The 18,803-nt window shown below is 42.1% G+C and overlaps 1 protein-coding gene across 3 annotated transcripts in view; it reads left to right on the plus strand.

Annotated features, from left to right (window-relative positions):
• Window positions 1-18,803, plus strand: part of DNAAF9 (dynein axonemal assembly factor 9) — a 152,846-nt gene that overhangs the window by 123,141 nt on the left and 10,902 nt on the right. For all 3 annotated transcript variants that reach the window (XM_036924633.2, XM_036924631.2, XM_036924632.2), the window contains exons 29-31: window positions 7,809-7,846; window positions 15,790-15,925; window positions 17,960-18,046. In XM_036924633.2, coding sequence (XP_036780528.1) covers window positions 7,809-7,846; window positions 15,790-15,925; window positions 17,960-18,046 — 261 coding nt within the window. The remainder of the gene's footprint in view (window positions 1-7,808; window positions 7,847-15,789; window positions 15,926-17,959; window positions 18,047-18,803) is intronic.

Raw genomic sequence — 18,803 nt, forward strand, 5'->3', positions numbered from 1 at the left:
TCGCTGCGTCCCACAGAAGTTGGGGCTTTGTGTTGTTGTTGTCATTTGTTTCCATATATTGCTGGATCTCCATTTTAATTTGGTCATTGATCCATTGATTATTTAGCAGCATGTTGTGAAGCCTCCATGTGTTTGTGAGCATTTTTGCTTTCTTTGTACAATTTATTTCTAGTTTTATACCTTTGTGGTCTGAAAAAAGTTGGTTGGTAGGATTTCAGTCTTTTTGAATTTACTGAGGCTCTTTTTGTGGCCTAGTATGTGTTCTGTTCTGGAGAATGTTCCATGTGCACTTGAGAAGAATGTGTATCCTGTTGCTTTTGGATGTAGCGTTCTATAGATGTGTATAGGTCCATCTGTTCTAGTGTGTTGTTCAGTGCCTCTGTGTCCTTACTTCTTTTCTGTCTGGTGGATCTGTCCTTTGGAGTGAGTGGTGTGTTAAAGTCTCCCAAAATGAATGCATTGCATTCTGTTTCCTCCTTTAATTCTGTTAGTATTTGTTTCACATATGTTGGTGCTCCTGTATTGGGTTCATGTATATTTATAATGGTTATGTCCTCTTGTTGGACTGAGCCCTTTATCATTATGTAATGTCCTTCTTTATCTCTTGTTACTTTCTTTGTTTTGAAGTCTATTTTGTCTGATACTAGTACTGCAACACCTGTTTTTTTCTCTCTCTTGTTTGCATGAAATATCTTTTTCCATCCCTTGACTTTTAATCTGTGCATGTCTTTGGGTTTGAGATGAGTCTCTTGTAGGCAGCATATAGATGGGTCTTGCTTTTTTATCCATTCTATTACGCTGTCTTTTAATTGGTGCATTCAGTCCATTTACATTTAGGGTGATTATTGAAAGATAGGTACTTATTGCCATTGCAGGCTTTAAGTTTGTGGTTACCAAAGGTTCACGGTTAGCTTCTTTACTGTCTTACTGTCTAACTTAACTTGCTTACTGAGCTATTATAAACACTGTCCAATGATTCTTTATTTGTCTCCCTTCTTATTCCTCCTCCATTCTTCAAATGATGGGCATTTTGTTCTGTGCTCTTCTTAGGAGTGCTCCCATCTAGAGCAGTCCCTCTAAAATACCCTGTAGAGGTGGTTTGTGGGAGGCAAATTCCCTCAACTTTTGCTTGTCTAGGAATTGTTTAATCCCTCCTTCATATTTAAATGATAATCGTGCTGGATACAGTATTCTTGGTTCAAGGCCCTTCTGTTTCATTGCATTAAACATATCATGCCATTCTCTTCTGGCCTGTAAGGTTTCTGTTGAGAAGTCTGATGATAGCCTGATGGGTTTTCCTTTGTAGGTGACCTTTTTTCTCTCCCTGGCTGCCTTTAATACTCTGTCCTTGTCCTTGATCTTTGTCATTTTAATTATTATGTGTCTTGGTGTTGTCCTCTTTGGGTCCCTTCTGTTGGGAGTTCTGTGTGCTTCTGTTGTCTGAGCAACTATTTCCTCCCCCAGTTTGGGGAAGTTTTCAGGCAGTATTTTGTCAAAGACACTTTCTATCTCTTTTTCTCTCTCTTCTTCTGGTACCCCTATAATGTGGATATTGTTCCTTTTGGATTGGTCACACAGTTCTCTTAATATTGTTTCATTTCTGGAGATCCTTTTATCTCTCTCTGCATCAGCTTCTATGCGTTCCTGTTCTCTGGTTTCTGTTCCATTAATGGCCTCTTGCATCCTGTCCATCCTGCTTTTAAGTCCTTCTGGAGATTGTTTTATTTCTGTAGTCTCCCTCTGTACTTGCTCCTTTAGCTCTTGCATATTTCTCTGCAGATCTATCAGCATGTTTATGATTTTTATTTTGAATTCTTTTTCTGGGAGACTGGTTAGGTCTTTCTCCACAGGTCGTCATTCAGGGGTTGTCTGGCCTATTTTCAACTGGACTAAATTCTTCTGCCTTTTCATGGTGATATCAACGGCTGTAGGCAGGTTGCGGGTATGTCAGCTGGGAGAAGAAAGGCCTTTCTTGCTTGCTGGATGCCTTGCACTTCTCCGCTGCATGTGTTTGTTACCTGCACTCCTGGAGCAGCCACCGGTTAATCGCCTAAGCTGCTGTGGGCGGGGTCTCTGTCAGAGCAGCGCAGAGCCCTGCGGGGAGTGGCAGGCATGCCGGGTGCACTCCCCCGCAAAAGCGGCACCCCTTCCGGGCAGCTGTGTGCCAGCAGCAGCCTTTGGGTCTGGCCCGGGCCGCTGTGCATCAGGCAGGGATTCTGGGCAGCTGCTGGGGAAGAGGCTGCTCCTGGGCCGCTCCTCTGCCACCGCCGCCAGCCCCTGTGGGTGCTCCCAGGCCCCTCTGGCGCTGCTGCCACTGGCACTCTCGGGCTGCACTCTCGCGCCTCTGGTGCTGCTGCAGGTGCTTGCGGACCTCTCCTGTGCCCCTCTGGCGCCGCCAGCAGCGGCGCAGGCAGGCTTCTCCCAGGCCGCTTGGTCGCCACCGCCACTGGCTTGCGCAAGCCTCTTCCGGGCCCCTCTGGCACCACAGCCTCCTGCATGCGTGGGCTGCTCCCAGGCCACTCAGTCGCTGCTGCCGTGGGCTCGCACGGACTGCTCCTGGTCCCCTCTGGTGCCGCCAGCACGCACAGGCTACTCCCAGGCCCCTCTGGTGCTGCCTCCCCCAGCGCATGCTGCCGCTCTCCCACTAGTGGGCCAGTGTGTCGGGGTCTGCGCCAGTTGGGGAAACTACTGGCAGGCTGCTTATTGCCGTGAGGGGCTTCAGAGCTGCGCTGCCGCCCAGGGGGTTAGGGCACTTAAAGTTCCCCGGGATTCCCAGCTGCTCACTAAGTGTGCCAGGACGACTTCATCTAGCTGTGTGGTCCCTGTCTCCTTAAGACTTTCAAAAAGCACTTGCTTTTCTTTTGTCTCAGGGGCATCATTTGCGGGGACCTGCCCGCAGGTTTTACTTTTCTGTTTCTCTAATATCCAGCACCCCGTGCACTGTGTGTCTGCGCTCCGGGTGCGGATTTCTAGAGCTGGTTGTTTAGCAGTCCTGTGCTTTCACTCCCTCCCTGTTCTGACTCCTTTCTTCCCACCAGGTTCTGGGGTGGGGGGGCATTCGGGTCCCACCAGGCCACGGCTTGTGTATCTTACCCCCTTCGTGTGATGTTGAGTTCTCGCAGATGTAGATGTATCCTGGCTGTTGTACTGTATCCACTGGTGTCTCTTTTAGGAAGAGTTGTATTTATTGTATTTTCATAAATATATATGTTTTTGGGAGGAGATTTCCACTGAACTACTCACACCGCCATCTTGACTCCGCCCCTGGGTGATCTTTTTGATGTATTTTTGAGTTCTGTTTGCTAATATTTTGTTGAGTATTTTTGCATCTGTGTTCATCAGGGATATTGGTCTGTAATTTTCTTTTTTTGTGGTGTCTTTGCCTGGTTTTATTATTAGAGTGATGCTGGCCTCATAGAATGAGGTTGGAAGTATTCCCTCTTCTTCTACTCTTTGGAAAACTAAGGAGGATGGATATTAGGTCTTCACTAAATGTTTGATTTTAAAATTCAGCGGTGAAGCCATCTGGTCCCAGAGTTTTGTTCTTAGGTAGTTTTTTGATTACCAGTTCGATTTTGTTGCTGGCAATTGCTCTGTTCAGATTTTCTGTTTCTTCCTTGGTCAGCCATGGAAGGTTGTATTTTTCTTACATTTAACCTTTTGGGGAACTGCATTATCCAAAGCTACTGCACCATTTATGTACATCCCCACTAGCAATGTAGGAGGGCTCCAATTTTCTACACCCTCCCTAATACTTACTGTCTTTAATTTTAGCCTCTTGGTGTGGTGCAGTATTTCCTTGTAGTTGTGATTTGCATTTCCCTATACTAATGATATTGATCATCTTTTCATTTCCTTATTGACCATTTGTGTATCTTCTTTGGAGAAATGTCTATTCATATGCTTTGCCCATTTTTAAATTGGGTTTTTTTAATTGAGTTAGAAGAGCTCTTCATACATTGAGTCAAAGTCCTTTATCAGATATTTGATTTGCAGAAATTTTCTCTTACCTGTGGGTTGTCTTTTTAGATTGTATCCCTTGAATCACAAAAGTTTTTAATTTTAATAAAGTCAAGTTTTTTTCCTTTTGTTGCTTGTGCTTTTGGTGTCATATCTAAGAAACCATTGCCTAATCCAAGGTCACAAAATCTATTCATGTGTTTTCTTACAAGTGTTTTATACTATTAGCTCTTAAATTTAGGCATATGCTCCATTTTGAGTTAATCTTTGTATATGGTATGAAATATGGGTGCAACTTCGTTATTTTGCATGTTAATATCTAATTGTCAAATCACCATTTGTTGAAAATACTTAATTCTTTCCCTGTTGAATTGGCTTGGCACCCTTTTCAAAAAACAATTGACTATAAATGTAAATGTCAATTTCTGACTCTCACTTATATTCCATTGATATATATGTCTATCCTTATGCCTCTCCTACACTGTTTTGATTACCATAGCTTTGTACTAAGTTGTGAAATTGAAAAGTGAGAGTCCTTCAACTTTGTTCCTCTTTTTCAAGATTGTTTTAGCTATTCCTGAGTCCCTTGCATTTCCATATGAATTTTAGGATCAGCTTGTCTAGTTTCTGCAAAAAAAAACTGGGATTTTATTAGGGATTACACTGAAATTATCTATCTGTTTGGGGGAGTGTTGCCATCTTAAAAATATTAGGTCTACCAATCCATGGATGTCTTTCCATTTCTTTATATTTTATATTTCTTCCAACAATATTTTATAGTTTTCACTGTGTAAGTCTTATGCTTCCTTTAATTTGTCCTGAATTTTTAAATTCTTTTTGACATTATTATAAGTGGACTTGTTTACTTAATTTCATTTTTGGATTGTTCATTGCTACTGTATACACCTGCAATTGATTTTTACATGTTTCTCTTATAACCTGCAACCTTGCTGAACTCATTTAGTAGTTCTATTAGGTTTTTGTGTGTAATTGGATGCCTTAGGATTTTCTATTTACAAGAACATGTCATGAGTGAATAGAGAAAGTTTAACTTTTTCCTTTCCAATCTGGATGACTTTTTTTTCTTTTTCTTGCCTTATTGCCCTAACTAGAACATCCAGTATAACGTTGAGTAGAAGTCACAAGAGTAGACATTTCTGTCTTGTTCCTGATCTGAAGGGGAAAGCATTCAGTCTTTAACCATTAATTACAATGTTAGCTATGGATTGTATACTACTTTGATAATAAAAGATTATTTGAGAATGAAGTTTATAAAACTCTGAATTCAGTGTTTTTGGTATTTTTTTTTCTAAAGTGGCTACCTTAGCAAAAATAAAACTTGTGTCACTGCTTCTAAATCATGTTTAAAAAAATACAGGTGAGGGTAGAGCATATGGGGCTTGTTTTTCCTTTCTGTGAGGTGGGGGTTGGTGTGGCTTCTTTATTCTGGGAGGTGGGCTCAGTTTGTTTGGTTCAGTATGGGTCTATATGAGGTTTGCCTAATATCTTTATTCTAGTGGGTTTTGTTCAGTGAGTGTCTGTTGAGTGTCTACTGTGTGCCAGGGCCATTCTAATCATTGAGGGAACAGCAAGGGACAATTCATCCCATGTATCTGTTTTTGTGGATGTACATTTAGCAATTGTGAGACCCATGTTTTGGGACAGATTGGATCAGTAGCATCATATATTATTTATTGACTAGAATTTTATATAAATCAGATACTTGGTTGGCACACTATATAGTGCACAATACCATACTTATGTGAAGCTTAGGAACATATTATAATCATAGCTATTTTGTTATCCAGAGGAAGTCAGTAACCAGTACTTTTCAATGTTTGTTAGTGCAGAGCCTATTAAGACTCCTATGCCAGACACTTCTCAGCTATATTACAGTTTAGTAGGGAGGGTGATATGTAGAGAAGAAAAGAAGTGAGCTGACGTGTATTTTGCTCTGTTCGTCTTTGCACTTGAGGCTTTACTCCTCTTAGTCCTCAAAATCCGCCTCTAAGGTGGGCATCATGATCATGTTCTACCGTGAGGGAGCTAATGCTCCAAAAAGTTAAATTTTCCAAATGCCACATCAATGGCATGTGCACAATTAATCATGATACAGGGTAGGAAGAACCATAATAAAAGATTAATGCAGTTTTATAAGAATTATAAAGAAGCAATGATAACTCCTGGTTGGATTAGGAAGGAAAGCTAGCATATGAATTTGAAGGCCAGAGATGCCAAAGATGCCAAGAGATGAGAAATTGCATTCCAGTTTCAGGTGCAGGTCCATGTGTTCTGAATATTTTCTTCGCAGCTGCTTAAAGTGAGCAGCTTAATGATCCCTTCCCATCAGAGGTTTAAAGCAAAGCATGAGCATCCAACCTGTGATTGGATAAGATGCCTAGAGGGAGAACTTTGCTCAACCTTCTCGAAGATGCCTCAGGTGTGAATTGTTGTGGGCTGCTGCAAGAAAGCAAGCAGGGTGCCAAGAAAGGCATGTCGTCTAAAGTCTCAGACACTTAATGGGGACAAACACTTTCTAAATGTATTTTCTGTGTGGCAAGCCATTTGGTGGACTATGAGTGCAGTGCAGTCAGTCAGTGAGGTCTGTTCCTGGGAGACTCCAGTGTGGAGTCTTCCCTTGCTCCAGGACTCAGAGCGCAGGGGGCTCCTCCTTTGGAACTCTTCAGAAACCACGAGGGAGTCAGGCAGAAGAACTAGAGTCAGCCCACAGAGTTACTCATCCAGCTCACTCACCCACCAAATTTGGTTCCAAAAGATGTATGTCTTGCTGCTTGCAGAAATCAAATAAAGGGATGAAACCTGGCCACAACCAAGAAAATTTGCAGGAGAAAAACTCCCCCAGTATTTAGAACAGCATTAATCCCTGCCACCTAGACCAGCAATGATTCAAAGTATGGCCTCAGGGAGGATCTCACTTGCAGGGGAAGAAAACACAGGGGCTCTCTGGTGTCAAACAGACCTGGGTCTCTGCATAAGCCCTTCTGCCCACTAGCTTCATGTAAGGCCTTGGGCAAAGTGCTTAGACTGCTTAGCCATCCTCCTTAGCCACACTCTTCTCAGCTTTTAAGTACCCAGGGCACAGGGTGGATTTGAGGACGAAACAAGATCATGTATGTGAACTGCTTGCACGGTGCCCAGACCACAGCAAGAACTCAGTTAAGGCAGCTTTTCTCATTAGTGTTAGCTTTCTTCCCTGAGGAGAGCATTGTGATATCTTAGGAATTTTAAAGCACTGAGAATATGAGTTCTTCTCTAGAGCTTGCTGTGGAGCTACAGTTGTCAACTCACTCTTTGAATCAGTTGCCCTCACCGGCTTCAGCTGTGGTCCAGTGAGTTTCCTGCTTTTCATTCACCATTATAGCTCTGAATGGGATGAAAGGGGAACTGGGAGCCTCTCCTGCACATGAGGGGAGCAGGGCGGCTTTGGTGCTGAAGGCCCCTGGCAGTTAGGTGAATGTAATTCTCATTTTACCTTGAAATTTCCTCCTTTCCTGTCAGAACAATATCTCTTTCAAAACAACTGACAGTCTCTCTTTCTCTATTTCCTCTAGTCTAGAGAACTGGCCCTTCCCCCAAGACCCCCTGTCCCACACTGAACCAAGAGTTGGCCATGTAGGGACCTCTGTAGGGTTCCTGGCTTAGGGAGCTTTGGTTCAAAACTGTGAAAACCTTTTGCATAACCATGGTTCTCCTTAATGCTCAGTGCCACCTGCCACCTCCCATTGATGAGTAAGTCATCTTGGATATCAATGATACTCACATTTTTGGGGGAAATAATGACAACTCTGACATTAATGTTTTTTAAATATTTCTCTTTTCCCCCCTAGATTTCTCTTTCCTAAATGTCTTGACCAGTGTTCACAAGGTAAGCAGTATTTTTTATGTCCTGCTTGCATGCCTTTCAAATTCTGTTTAGATGCAGATTCTTCATGCTCCTACCTATCACTTCAAAATCTAAAACAAAATTGGTTCAGGGAAAGCTTTAACATCTTTTACCTTTATCAGATTTGATAGGTTTCTTTCAGAGTTTGTCTCTTAATGATGATAAGTTGTTGTGGTAACACCTCTCCTAAGGTGGGTTTAAGCCTGCCCTGGCCTTCCAACTCATATCAGTGGACAAAATAAGTATTCCTAACCTCTGAATCACAAAGATCTTGATGCATTTCTCCTGTCTCAGGAGTACAGAGTATGGCCCAGTGGAACCTTCTCCCTTAATTCCCCCACTACATACACTGGAATTTTCCATACCTCCTTGATAACATTTAGACAAATCTACCCATCCTGTAGGTTACATTGCATTTTCCTATCATCTGGCATCCCAAGAACCAGCACTGTTTAGTCACACTAACTATGGTGCCTAGAGCCCCAGAGTAAATCCTGAATTTCCTGCGGTGGTGATAAAATGCTCATTGTTGTCAGAAGAGCTGGAGTCTGGGCTTCCTGAGCCAGCCCAGCAAGTAGAAATCAGACAGGAGAAAATAACTCTATGTCCCCAGCACAGTTGTGCTCTGCTGATCCCACTGCCAGTCCGCAGGGAGCGGAGACAACAGAGCATACCAGAGCTGTTGTCTTGGGAAACAGCTGAGCTGGGTGCTGCGTGGGGCAGGAGGCCAGGTGACTGGGGGAGGAATGTGTGTGTTGGACTGCTGCACTAGGAAGTCTCAAGTGCAGCTTTTAGAGGCCCCTGTTGGCTTTCCAGGCACTGTACCCCAGAAGCAGGGTGGAATAGAAGTTGGCTCAGTCCACCTGCAGTATCCACCCCATGTAGATTCAGGAGATTTTATGGATGTTGGGTCAATATCTGGAGACAGACTGGAAGTTGAGTTGGAAAAGGAGGCATCTAGGATGACTTCTAGGTTTCTAGCTCAGGAGACTGGGAACGTTGGTGGTACCTATCCTTGAAACAGAAAGCATAGGAGAAAATACAGGTTTAGAGATAACTAAAGAGAGCTGTTGGTCCTCAGATACATGTTTGGAAGTCATGGTCAAAACCAAGGGTGTGGGCTATAGTCACATGATAATTGCTACCCCATGGCACTTGCTCCCTCAGTGCTCCTCGGGTTTTTTTCCCCTTGGCAAAGAGGGAATTGGGTGAGAATTTAATAATGTGGGTAACTTGAAACCAGTCTAATATTGTATATCAACTCTACTTCAATCAATCAATTAGTGAAAGATTGTGAGAATGTGATCAGATGTAGACAGATGACTTGGAGGCCATATGTGCTGTTTTCTGAACTCCAAGGGGCTTGTGGAATGATAGTGACTTGGTTAATATCTTACCTTGCATCTGGGCCCAAGGGACCCTATGGACTGGTCTGAGCTGGCTCCCCATGGGCATGGGCTGTCTTCTCTGGTGAGGAAGGAGGTAAAAAACAAGTATTTATTTTTTCCTCAGAGATTTGGTGGCTCTCTTGGAAGTGGAATCCGCCACCAGCAGACAAACACTTCATGTCGCAAGGGAACATATTACCGCCCTTTACTCCTTCATGAGTCAGGCTCCCTGATCCATTGCTTTTAAAACAAAGGATTGTTTTACAATGAGAAAAGGACATTATTGCCACCCCCAAGATGATGTGTATTACAGAAATCCAAGGATTAGGAAATAATCTCAGTGCATAAACAGTAAGCAAGGCTCCATATAATGCTGGCTTGAAAGCAGAACAGAGATATTTAACTACCATGTCCTAATATTAGAAGTATCCATAGATAGATAAAGGGAGTAAACTTGGTTTCCTCCTGGGCTGCTGGAAGCCTTTAGTCCCAAGTGGGATGATCAGAGACCTCAGAGATGTTTCTGCACTCTTGGGAATGGGCCAGCCCAGGCTGCCTGCTCTCTCATAGCCCAGATTGGAGAGACCTTGGCCAAACCTGGGTATCCATTCCTTGATACAGAGCAGAAAAAAGTTCCTGGCCCGAGCAAGATGAACCCAGCCACCATGGCCTCTTCACCCTGTGCTCCAGATAACTGCTGTACCTGCCTTGCAGATGGCATTTCCTCTTGGCAGGTGGCGGTTTGCATAGCTGGCCAGAGGAATGCTGCAGTTAATCCTTTTGCTTGTTTCCCTATCAAGCAAAGCTCTTTTCTATGTTCAATTCCTGACCTGGAATCCCAAGCCCACAGGGTTTGTCTACATATACTCATGAGGCAGACAGGACTTTGGGCTACATGACTCTCAGAGACTCAGACCCCAGCCTTTTCCTGGACAGGACAGGCCTACACTTATGACCTTGTTGTACACCACTCAGAATGGTACATTTACACTAGTCTGACTTCACAGTTTCTTTTCCCCAAGGAGACACTAAACAGATTCTTAGAGCCTTTATAGGTCTTTACTCAGCCTTTTTGAGCTCCTCACTGTAAAATCCACCACACCTATTCTTGTCCTGCCCCCATGGAAATCTCATGGGCCTCTTGCAGGATCTGGCTTCTGTATCCGCCATCTCCAGACTGTGCTGAGCCTTCTGGACCCTGCCTGCTCCCCCACTGTGCCACATTCTGGCTCTGGCCTCCTGACCTTGCCTCACTGAGTTTCCAGAGGTCCCAATCACTTCCTGTGGTTGCACCAGAGCATGGGGTTCCGGCATTAGGTTCCAGGCTGTCCCTGCTGCCTCCGCTCCCCCCATCTTCCAGGGTGATCTTTCTAAATGGGAATGAGAACACAGGGCACCGCATGTCACCTCCCGCAGGAGGCTTCTCTGACACCCTGGCTGAGCATGGTCCATTGTAATATTAAAGCTTCTGAACGGAAAAGGCATGTGAGGAACCTTTTAAATACAGAAGAAACAAAATGCTGACTTTGACTCCATTGAATTCCTAAAGTCATGTGCAGTTACCACAGCTAGGCCACACTTAGGGACCTTGAGGATAGAGGTTTTGAGTGTGGGAGAAGCTCTTGAAAAATGGGATTCTGTATATTCTTATGTACTTAGAGATGTGCAGACTGTCTGACGAAGCATCCCCTAAATCTGGTTGTCTCTGGTTGCCTCTCAGGAAGAGAACTAAGGCTCAAGGTGCCAGAGGAAGAGGGGCGAAGAAACTTTGCACTGAATACCTTTTTGTACTTTATGAGTTTTGTACCAGAAATACATATATACCAATAAGTCTTAGAAACTTTTCCAGATGGCTGTCTGATGAATAGGATTTTCTCACACTTATAAATGGGAAAAATTGGCATGTGGGTGCCCACAGCTTAGATTCTTATGCAGCTGCCTCAGTGTTCAGGTTGCATGTACCTTTTATTACACTTGATTCATTTGTTCATTTATTCAGCAAATCTTTAACCAGTGCTGCTTTAACCCAGTTCTGGGGGACTAGGAAAGGCTTCTAGAAGAGGTGCTATTCAAATTGTCTACAGCCTGATGGAGGAATTGGGCCAGCAAAAAGGAGGGAAAAGGTGGTTCAGGCAGAGAAACAGCAAGAATGAAGGCTTGATGGTGACCAGAGCTCACCCAGGGCCCTGAGAAGGTGCAGCTTGGCAGATAGGTCAGGAAGGCCAAGTTTAGAGGAATTGAAGTGCATTGAAATACTTTAAGTAGGGAAGTGATATAATCAGATCTATGTTTTTGAAAGATTACTCTGACTACAGAAGAAGGAATGAATTGTAGTAAAGGTCACTGGAAGTAGAGAGAATGAGCTGTGGTCTAGGGAAGAGAGGGGTGGTCTGACATAGGCAGATGATAGCAGGGATTGAGAGTGATTACAGCTGTTAGCACTCACTGGCCCAGGGGAGGACTCAGCGCCTCCAGGGTCCAGCCTTGGGGAACGGGGCTGTCAGGTTGCCTTTCATTAAGTGACTGGAAGAAGAGGCAGAGCTGCACTCACTACTTGATTTCAAGAAAAGCCACTGAGGAAACCCTGAGTCCTTTGAGGTCTTTCAAACCCTATGCAGAGGCTGATGGGCTTTATCTGCTTAAGGCTGGCTTACTAGCTAAGCATTAGCAGAAAAATGAGAAGAATAGAACCTGCGCCTCAGACCCAAGGAACCAACAGATCCCAGAATGAGCCATAAACACTTAGGAAGCAGACTCTGCTCAGCAGGAGCTCCAACTCCTGCCGGCTGCGATCCCGGGTACATTGCATAGCCTTTGTATGCGCCCTTTCCCCCTGTAACGTGACCATTGGTGCGACGCTCCTAATCCCTGCTCTCTGTTCACGAACGGCCACTCATCTAAACCATGGATTGAGCAGTTTAGGCTGCTGGGAGCTCCATGATTTAGCTTTCAGCTGGTTGCTGTAACTAAGGCCTGTGTGCCACAGCCCCCTCTGTTGGTCTGAGGAACGGATGGGTCCAGGCACCCCACTGCACAGGTAGAAGTCCTGTTCTCAGGCTGTTGCTCAACCCACAATGATGGTGGTAGTCTGGTGGTGATAGGTTACATTTAGTGGTTCTTACTATCTGTAGGCCCTGTGATAAGCATTTTACTGGTAACCTGGAGGTATGTGTTACTCTTCTGTCTAACAGAGGAGGAAATTTGGGCTCAGAGAAAAAGTTGAGCAATTTGCCTGATGTCACTTATTAGTAATTAGTGTCCCAAATTCAAACTCAGGTTTGCCTACCTCTAAAACACATGCTTTAATCTTTACGTTACTTCATCTTTTTGCTTACGTAAAGGAGATTAGTAAGAATATAAGTCCTATATTTTAAATGTTGCCCGTGTTATTCAAAGGAGCTTTTGTAGTTTAGAGAAGGGGAAAGAGCAGGGCGGCATGAGGGAAGGATTGAGAAGGTAAGGCATTAAGAGTTTTAAGGAAGAAGTAATCTTTACCAAAATAAAAAGGTAAAGAGCTCAAGAAAAAAAAATAAGGTGTAGAGCAGTGTAGTATTCCACTACTTGGGGGAAAAAATTTATACACACATACATTTACTTGTATATATTCCGCACACCTCTGGAAGAAGACAGAAGAATCTGATAACTGCAGTTGCCTCCTGGGAAGGGAACCAAGTAGCTGGGGAGGAAGGGAATTTATTTTCTCTGTGAACCCTTCTATACGTTGTTTGAGTTTTGCCCTCAAAAACTAAGTACAGCTTAGTAAACATAATGTTCTTCATGTAATTGTAGATTAATGATACCAAAATAAAAAAAAAGAAAACATAAGAGGACATCTTAGCCGCCCTACTGACGTTGATACTCACACATGACACAAAAAAGTATAATGTATAATCAAAGAAAATAATAAATTGGATTTAGTCAAAAAAAAAAACAACTAAGTACAGCTTATTTCTTTTTTAACTAAACACCTGACTGAAATTAATAGTATTATTAGCACAGAGTCCTCTGTACTGAACTGAATATTCATTATTCAGCCTCCTACAATTGCAGGGTCACTTAGGAAACCTGAACTCTCCATGATTTAGAGATAGTCACTTATAAACTAATCATTTATAAAGCTAGTCTCTCCTAGAAAAAGTTGAGGATGAACACTGACACTTTTAGGCATAGAATTAATGATAATACCAGTGAGAATTCTGTTACAAAATAGAATATAAATGTGGAAAATCTTGGAAACCTATAAATGAAATTCCATTTTACAAAATATTAGGAGGGAGCAAGAGAAAGATACTATCACCACAACTTCGAAAGTGGGATATCAATAAGTTTAAAGCTGTTAAATGAAGTTATAGTTAGTTTTACTCTGTAAAGATTTTAAAGTATCTACTAGAGAAACTAAAATTATTGATGTAACCAACCACAATGTGATGGTAGAAAAGTGGGAAGAATTTAGTGGTATATACCAACTTCTCTCTCTCTGTCCTGTTAAAAAGTCAATAAGCATTGTTCAAAGATGGTATTATAAAACACAGTGATTCTGATCTATTATAAAAAGAAACTATAAGGGTAACTATCATAAGAATTAAAAACAGACTGTTAAGCCCACTCCATATCAAAACAGAAAACAAAGAATGCAGATATCATACTGCTAAAGATTTTTTAAAGATTAACAGAATCCAAGATAGACAAGGTGACAGAACCAAAGTGTCAGTAAATATAAGTGGGGTAAACACATATTAAAAGGAAAAGTTTCTCATATTAAACCAGAAACCAAAACTTAATTATACAATTCTCTATACAAGAGAAGCATCTAAAACTAAGTAAAGATGGTGGTAAAAGAATGGTCAAAGGCATAACACAAAAATAGAAACAAAAAGAAAAGAGGCAATATTATTAACAGCTAGGTTGAATTTAAGGCAAAAAATTGAAAAGTCTAAAAAGGGCAATTTTTAATGATAAAGGGTGCTCTCTACACAACCTGTCATCAGTATTTTTATACCAAATAAGTCAAAAGAAAGTATATACTCTTAAGTTACTACATTAGTAAATAAGAAATAACTTTTTTAAAGAATGAATTAAGCATTCAATTTAAGAAGTTAGGGGAAAAAATTTTTTTGACTAGTTTATCATAAATTTTGAATCTATAAAAGAGATCTGACTAGTTTAAGCAATACTATGGGGCTGCAATCAGCAAAATCCAGACTGGGAGAAATTTACAGGATACAGTTTTTTGACAAATAAATTACAAAGAAATAAGGAGAAAACTGGAGATTGAAAGGGAATTATGAGATGCATCAGTGAAATATAGACTTTGGTTCCTGGTTCAAAAAATTAAAAATAAGTCATGAGAAAAATTTGAACACAGACTATACTTTTTTATATTGAAGATTTTATTATTAATTACTTTAAAAAGTCCTTATCCTGAGGAGATATATACTAAAATATTTCTGAATAAAATAATAGAAGTCTGGGATTGGCTTCAAAAGTCATGCAGTGGGGGAGGAGGGGAAAGGGGAAAAGACTGGGGTATGGTAAGGAAAAAGGACCTTTAGCCAAATGTTAATTCTTGAAGCCAAGTGATGGGCTCATGTGAGTTCATTATACTACTTTTTCTATTTTTGTATATGTTTGAAATTTTCACAGTATTAAAAAGTGAATAAAAATGGTTGAATAATAGAAATGCAAATTATCTTATAGCAGAAATGGTGTATATTCTAAATCACAGCAATGTAAAAATAGGAAGGAGTATGGAAGAGGTATTATAATTATGTGGGCATGGTAGGATGTGATAACATCCCTGATTTCCAAATTCTCTGTAGTGCTTTGGTAAGTTTTACTTCTTAATTTTCACAGAAAGGTTGGGAGTGATCATGAGCTGCTCTTCCTTACTGTATCCCTATGTGAATAGCTGTGTCAGCACTTATCTTGGAATTGTAGGGCCGTGTATGTGACTCCTTGGCTGTGCACTCTTTGAGAGTCTAATTGTCAGGTTAGCACCTGACAGTGGTTAGTGCTTGGTAAATGTCTGCACTGGTGAAGGTCAGTGGCACTAGTTCCCAGTGAGGTTAAGTACGGGGGATATGGAAGGGGCCCTTTGGTGAACAAGCTCTGGGTATGAACTGAAAAACAGAATTCAGAAGGTAACAAGAAGTTAGTAGCTCATCCAGGAGGCTGGGCCTGCAATACAAGGCGGAGTTACTGCAGGTCCTGAAGCGCAGGCTCCAGCAGGGCAAATGATGTGAGGATTGGTACATTGGTGGGAGAAGACAAATAACACAAACAAACAAACAGAAACAAGACAAATAACAGAAACTGAAGACAGCAAGCAGTTGTTTGGCTGTCAGGAACAGGTTATATGTACTACTGAATGAATGGCAAGAGCACATACTGGGATGTGGATGGAAGCATGGTGTCTACCCAAGGGGGCTACTAGAAGGGACCATCAGGGGAGGGAGGGAGGGCTCGTTTGTGTTTGTGTGAGCCCTCAGCCCCAGTCAGGACTCCGAAGGCTGAACAGTTCTTCATTTTATTTCCCAGGCCTGGTGAGTAATGTGGTATTCACCAGTCATACCATGGAGCAGAGGCACCCCCTTCTTGTCCAGCTGCAAAGCCTCATCAGGGCTGCCAGTCCTACAGCAGCCTTCATTCTTGCAGAAAATGGGATTGTCACCAGGTAACCTTACCACGTTCACTTCGCCCATGGGACCAGCCACTTTCTCAGATCAGCAGTCCGTCTTCCCCTGTATCTAGACCTGAGCGTTTGTAGATGCTGTGTAAAAATCACCAAATGGCCCATGTGGCAGCACTCTGTACTCTTTTGAGATACTTTGTTTTGATATAGTCATATTTTCATCTATCAAAGCATAGAAGTCAAGACTCTCTCAATGTTCCTTGTGTTAATGTGAGAAAAATGACATAGAGAACAGAGAAATGATCTTTTTGCTTCTTGGACTTGGGTCCAAACTACAAACTGAAAATAGAGAATTGGTGAGTTTGTATGTATGTATATGTATGAAAAGAAAACATCTGGTCATATAGCAATTTTATTTGCTAAGTAAACATACTAAAAGGTGTATACTTTATATATAATTTTTACTTTTGAATAATACAAATATTTTACATATTCAAAAATTCAATCAACAGGAGGGAAAATAAATACAAACCCAAAAGGGGATCCATCTATATATATCAAAGTAATAACCACACACACACAAAATACTTAATTCAGGTAACTTCTTAACATAATCCCCTGTTAAGACCCTGATTCCAAACATCATTGCTGGTTAGAGAAAGAGATTATAAATATGAAATGAGAAAGATCAAGTAAAACTCTGTAAATTTTGGATTTGAATTGTGGGGCTCAGTAAAAATACATTATTTCCCAAAAAAAAAGTCTATTTCCTAGCACTTCCCATTGAAAGGGACCAGAAATACTAATATTGCAGTAGCAATAAACACGCCTCCCTACAGATCTTGGTTTCTAAGTACCAGTCCCCACTACAAGGTATCAGAACTCTTTAGAGAATTGGCTGATTGCAGGTGTAAGGCAGGAAAATACAAGGTGATCCTGCTACATTTTATGCCAAAAAAGCAAGGAAGGATTCCCAAGATTAGTGGAGATATGTCAAAAGGATGCAGAAGCTAGCTTAAAAAGTCCCCACTAGCCAAATTTGGGACAACCTGAGCATAAGACAGAACAATGATAATGGATTACAGCACATGGAATAAAATGAGTCAATAATGATACTTTAAAAAATGGGGAGGGACAAGACAGTAAATCTGTTTTAACACTAATAAGTAAAATAAGATGTATGGAACTAGAAAAGTCACCATTTTGTAACCTTCAGAATAATACTTGATTTAGGCAAGAATCATCAATGGGTGCTAAAAGTAGTGGTGACAGATTGTTAAGGAAAAGGACATTCACTCATCTCAAAGTCACTCCACTGACTACTTACTACTCATGAAGAGAGAAAGGTACCTTCACAGTAGAGAGGTCTGGTATACATGACATTGATTTGATTAAACTGAGCAAGACCATTGAGACAGCCGAACACCATGTGCCTACTCCACGTGGTGATGTGGGAAAGATACATCACTGAGTATTACATCTTGCCAAAAATGTTTAACTGAATCTAATCATGAAGAAACAACCAGACAAAACAGGTTGTGGGACACAAGGCAGATGGCATGTACTCTTCAAAATTGTCAACACCTGGGAAACAAAAAAAAGTTGGAGGAATTGTTCCAGGTTAAAGGAAAATAAAGATTGTAAATCCAGTGCATGATCTATGATTGGATTGTGGGTCTCCTCTCCCCAAGAAAAGGGAAAATTTGAGAATGGCTGTATTTTAGAGAAGTGGTTCTCCAAGCTGAATGTGCATTTGACTCCCTTGAGCATCTTACTAAAAGGAGGATTCTGATTTAGTGGGTCGGGAGTGGGGCTTGAGATTCTGCATTTTAACAAGCTCCCAGGTAACAGTGCTGCTGGTCCACAGTGTTAAATACTGTGCTAACAGTATTGTGTTCTGTAAGAGGATGTCCTTGTTCTTAGGAGATACATATTGAAGTATTTAGGGGTGAATTAACAGAAAAAACTGTGTGCACATGTGCTTATATGGGGGTGGTGGTTGGTGGGAGGAAAAAGAACATGCACATTAAGATTGATGGTCCTAATTAACCTGGGTTTTTCTGTATGTTTTCAAAGGAATGAAGACATTGAGCTGATTCTCTCAGAAAATAGTTTTTCAAGTCCTCAGATGCTACGATCTCGATACTTAATGTACCCTGGCTGGCAAGTATCAGCGAAAAGCAGCTAAGATTTATTTATTTACAGAAAATTTTTTGAAAAAGCAAAAATACCAGGTGTGCTCTATAAGGGTGACAATGGCAGCTGGAACAGCCTGCCATGTCCCAGCAGCTCTGGCCTTCCCAGGAGCCCATGCACCATGTCTTGGGCTCTGGATTGGGAGCCTCACTGGATGTTGAGACTTAGGAAGTGATCCTGTAGGCACCAAGCACTATGGTATCCTGTGTCCTCCAGCCAGTAGTGAGGGTGAGGTGGCTGGCATAGAACCAAGGAGTTGTAACCTTCCGTGAGAGAGTCGCTCCTGAAAATAAGGTCAGTCCCCTAGGCTTCTCACCCGACAGGTAGGTTTCCTGCAGAGGTGGCCCAGGGGATGTTCCTTCCCTGCTGGCAGCCCCCCAGCCTTCAGAGGAGAGAGGAGGAGAGGGAGTGCACTGTGACCGCCCTAAGGCCAGCATCACCTGAGCATTTACTGTGCTCTCCACTCATCCTAAGGCTGCACTCTTCAGGACGGTAGCCACTAGCCACATTTGGCTGTTTAATAAAATGTGAATGTAAATTAATAAGAAATAAAAACTTAAATTCAGTCTGTCAGCCACAGCAGCCACATTGCAGGGGCTCAGTAGGTTGCTGTGGCTGGCAGTGCTGATCCAGAACAGCGCCACCACAGTCTGCTGGACTGCGCTGCTCTGTGAGCACTGCCGGCATTCTCCCGTTCGTTCTCAAGTAAGCCTGTGAGGTGTCC

This window comes from Manis pentadactyla, chromosome 5 (assembly GCF_030020395.1).
Source record: "Manis pentadactyla isolate mManPen7 chromosome 5, mManPen7.hap1, whole genome shotgun sequence".
In the NCBI taxonomy this organism is placed as follows: domain Eukaryota; kingdom Metazoa; phylum Chordata; class Mammalia; order Pholidota; family Manidae; genus Manis; species Manis pentadactyla.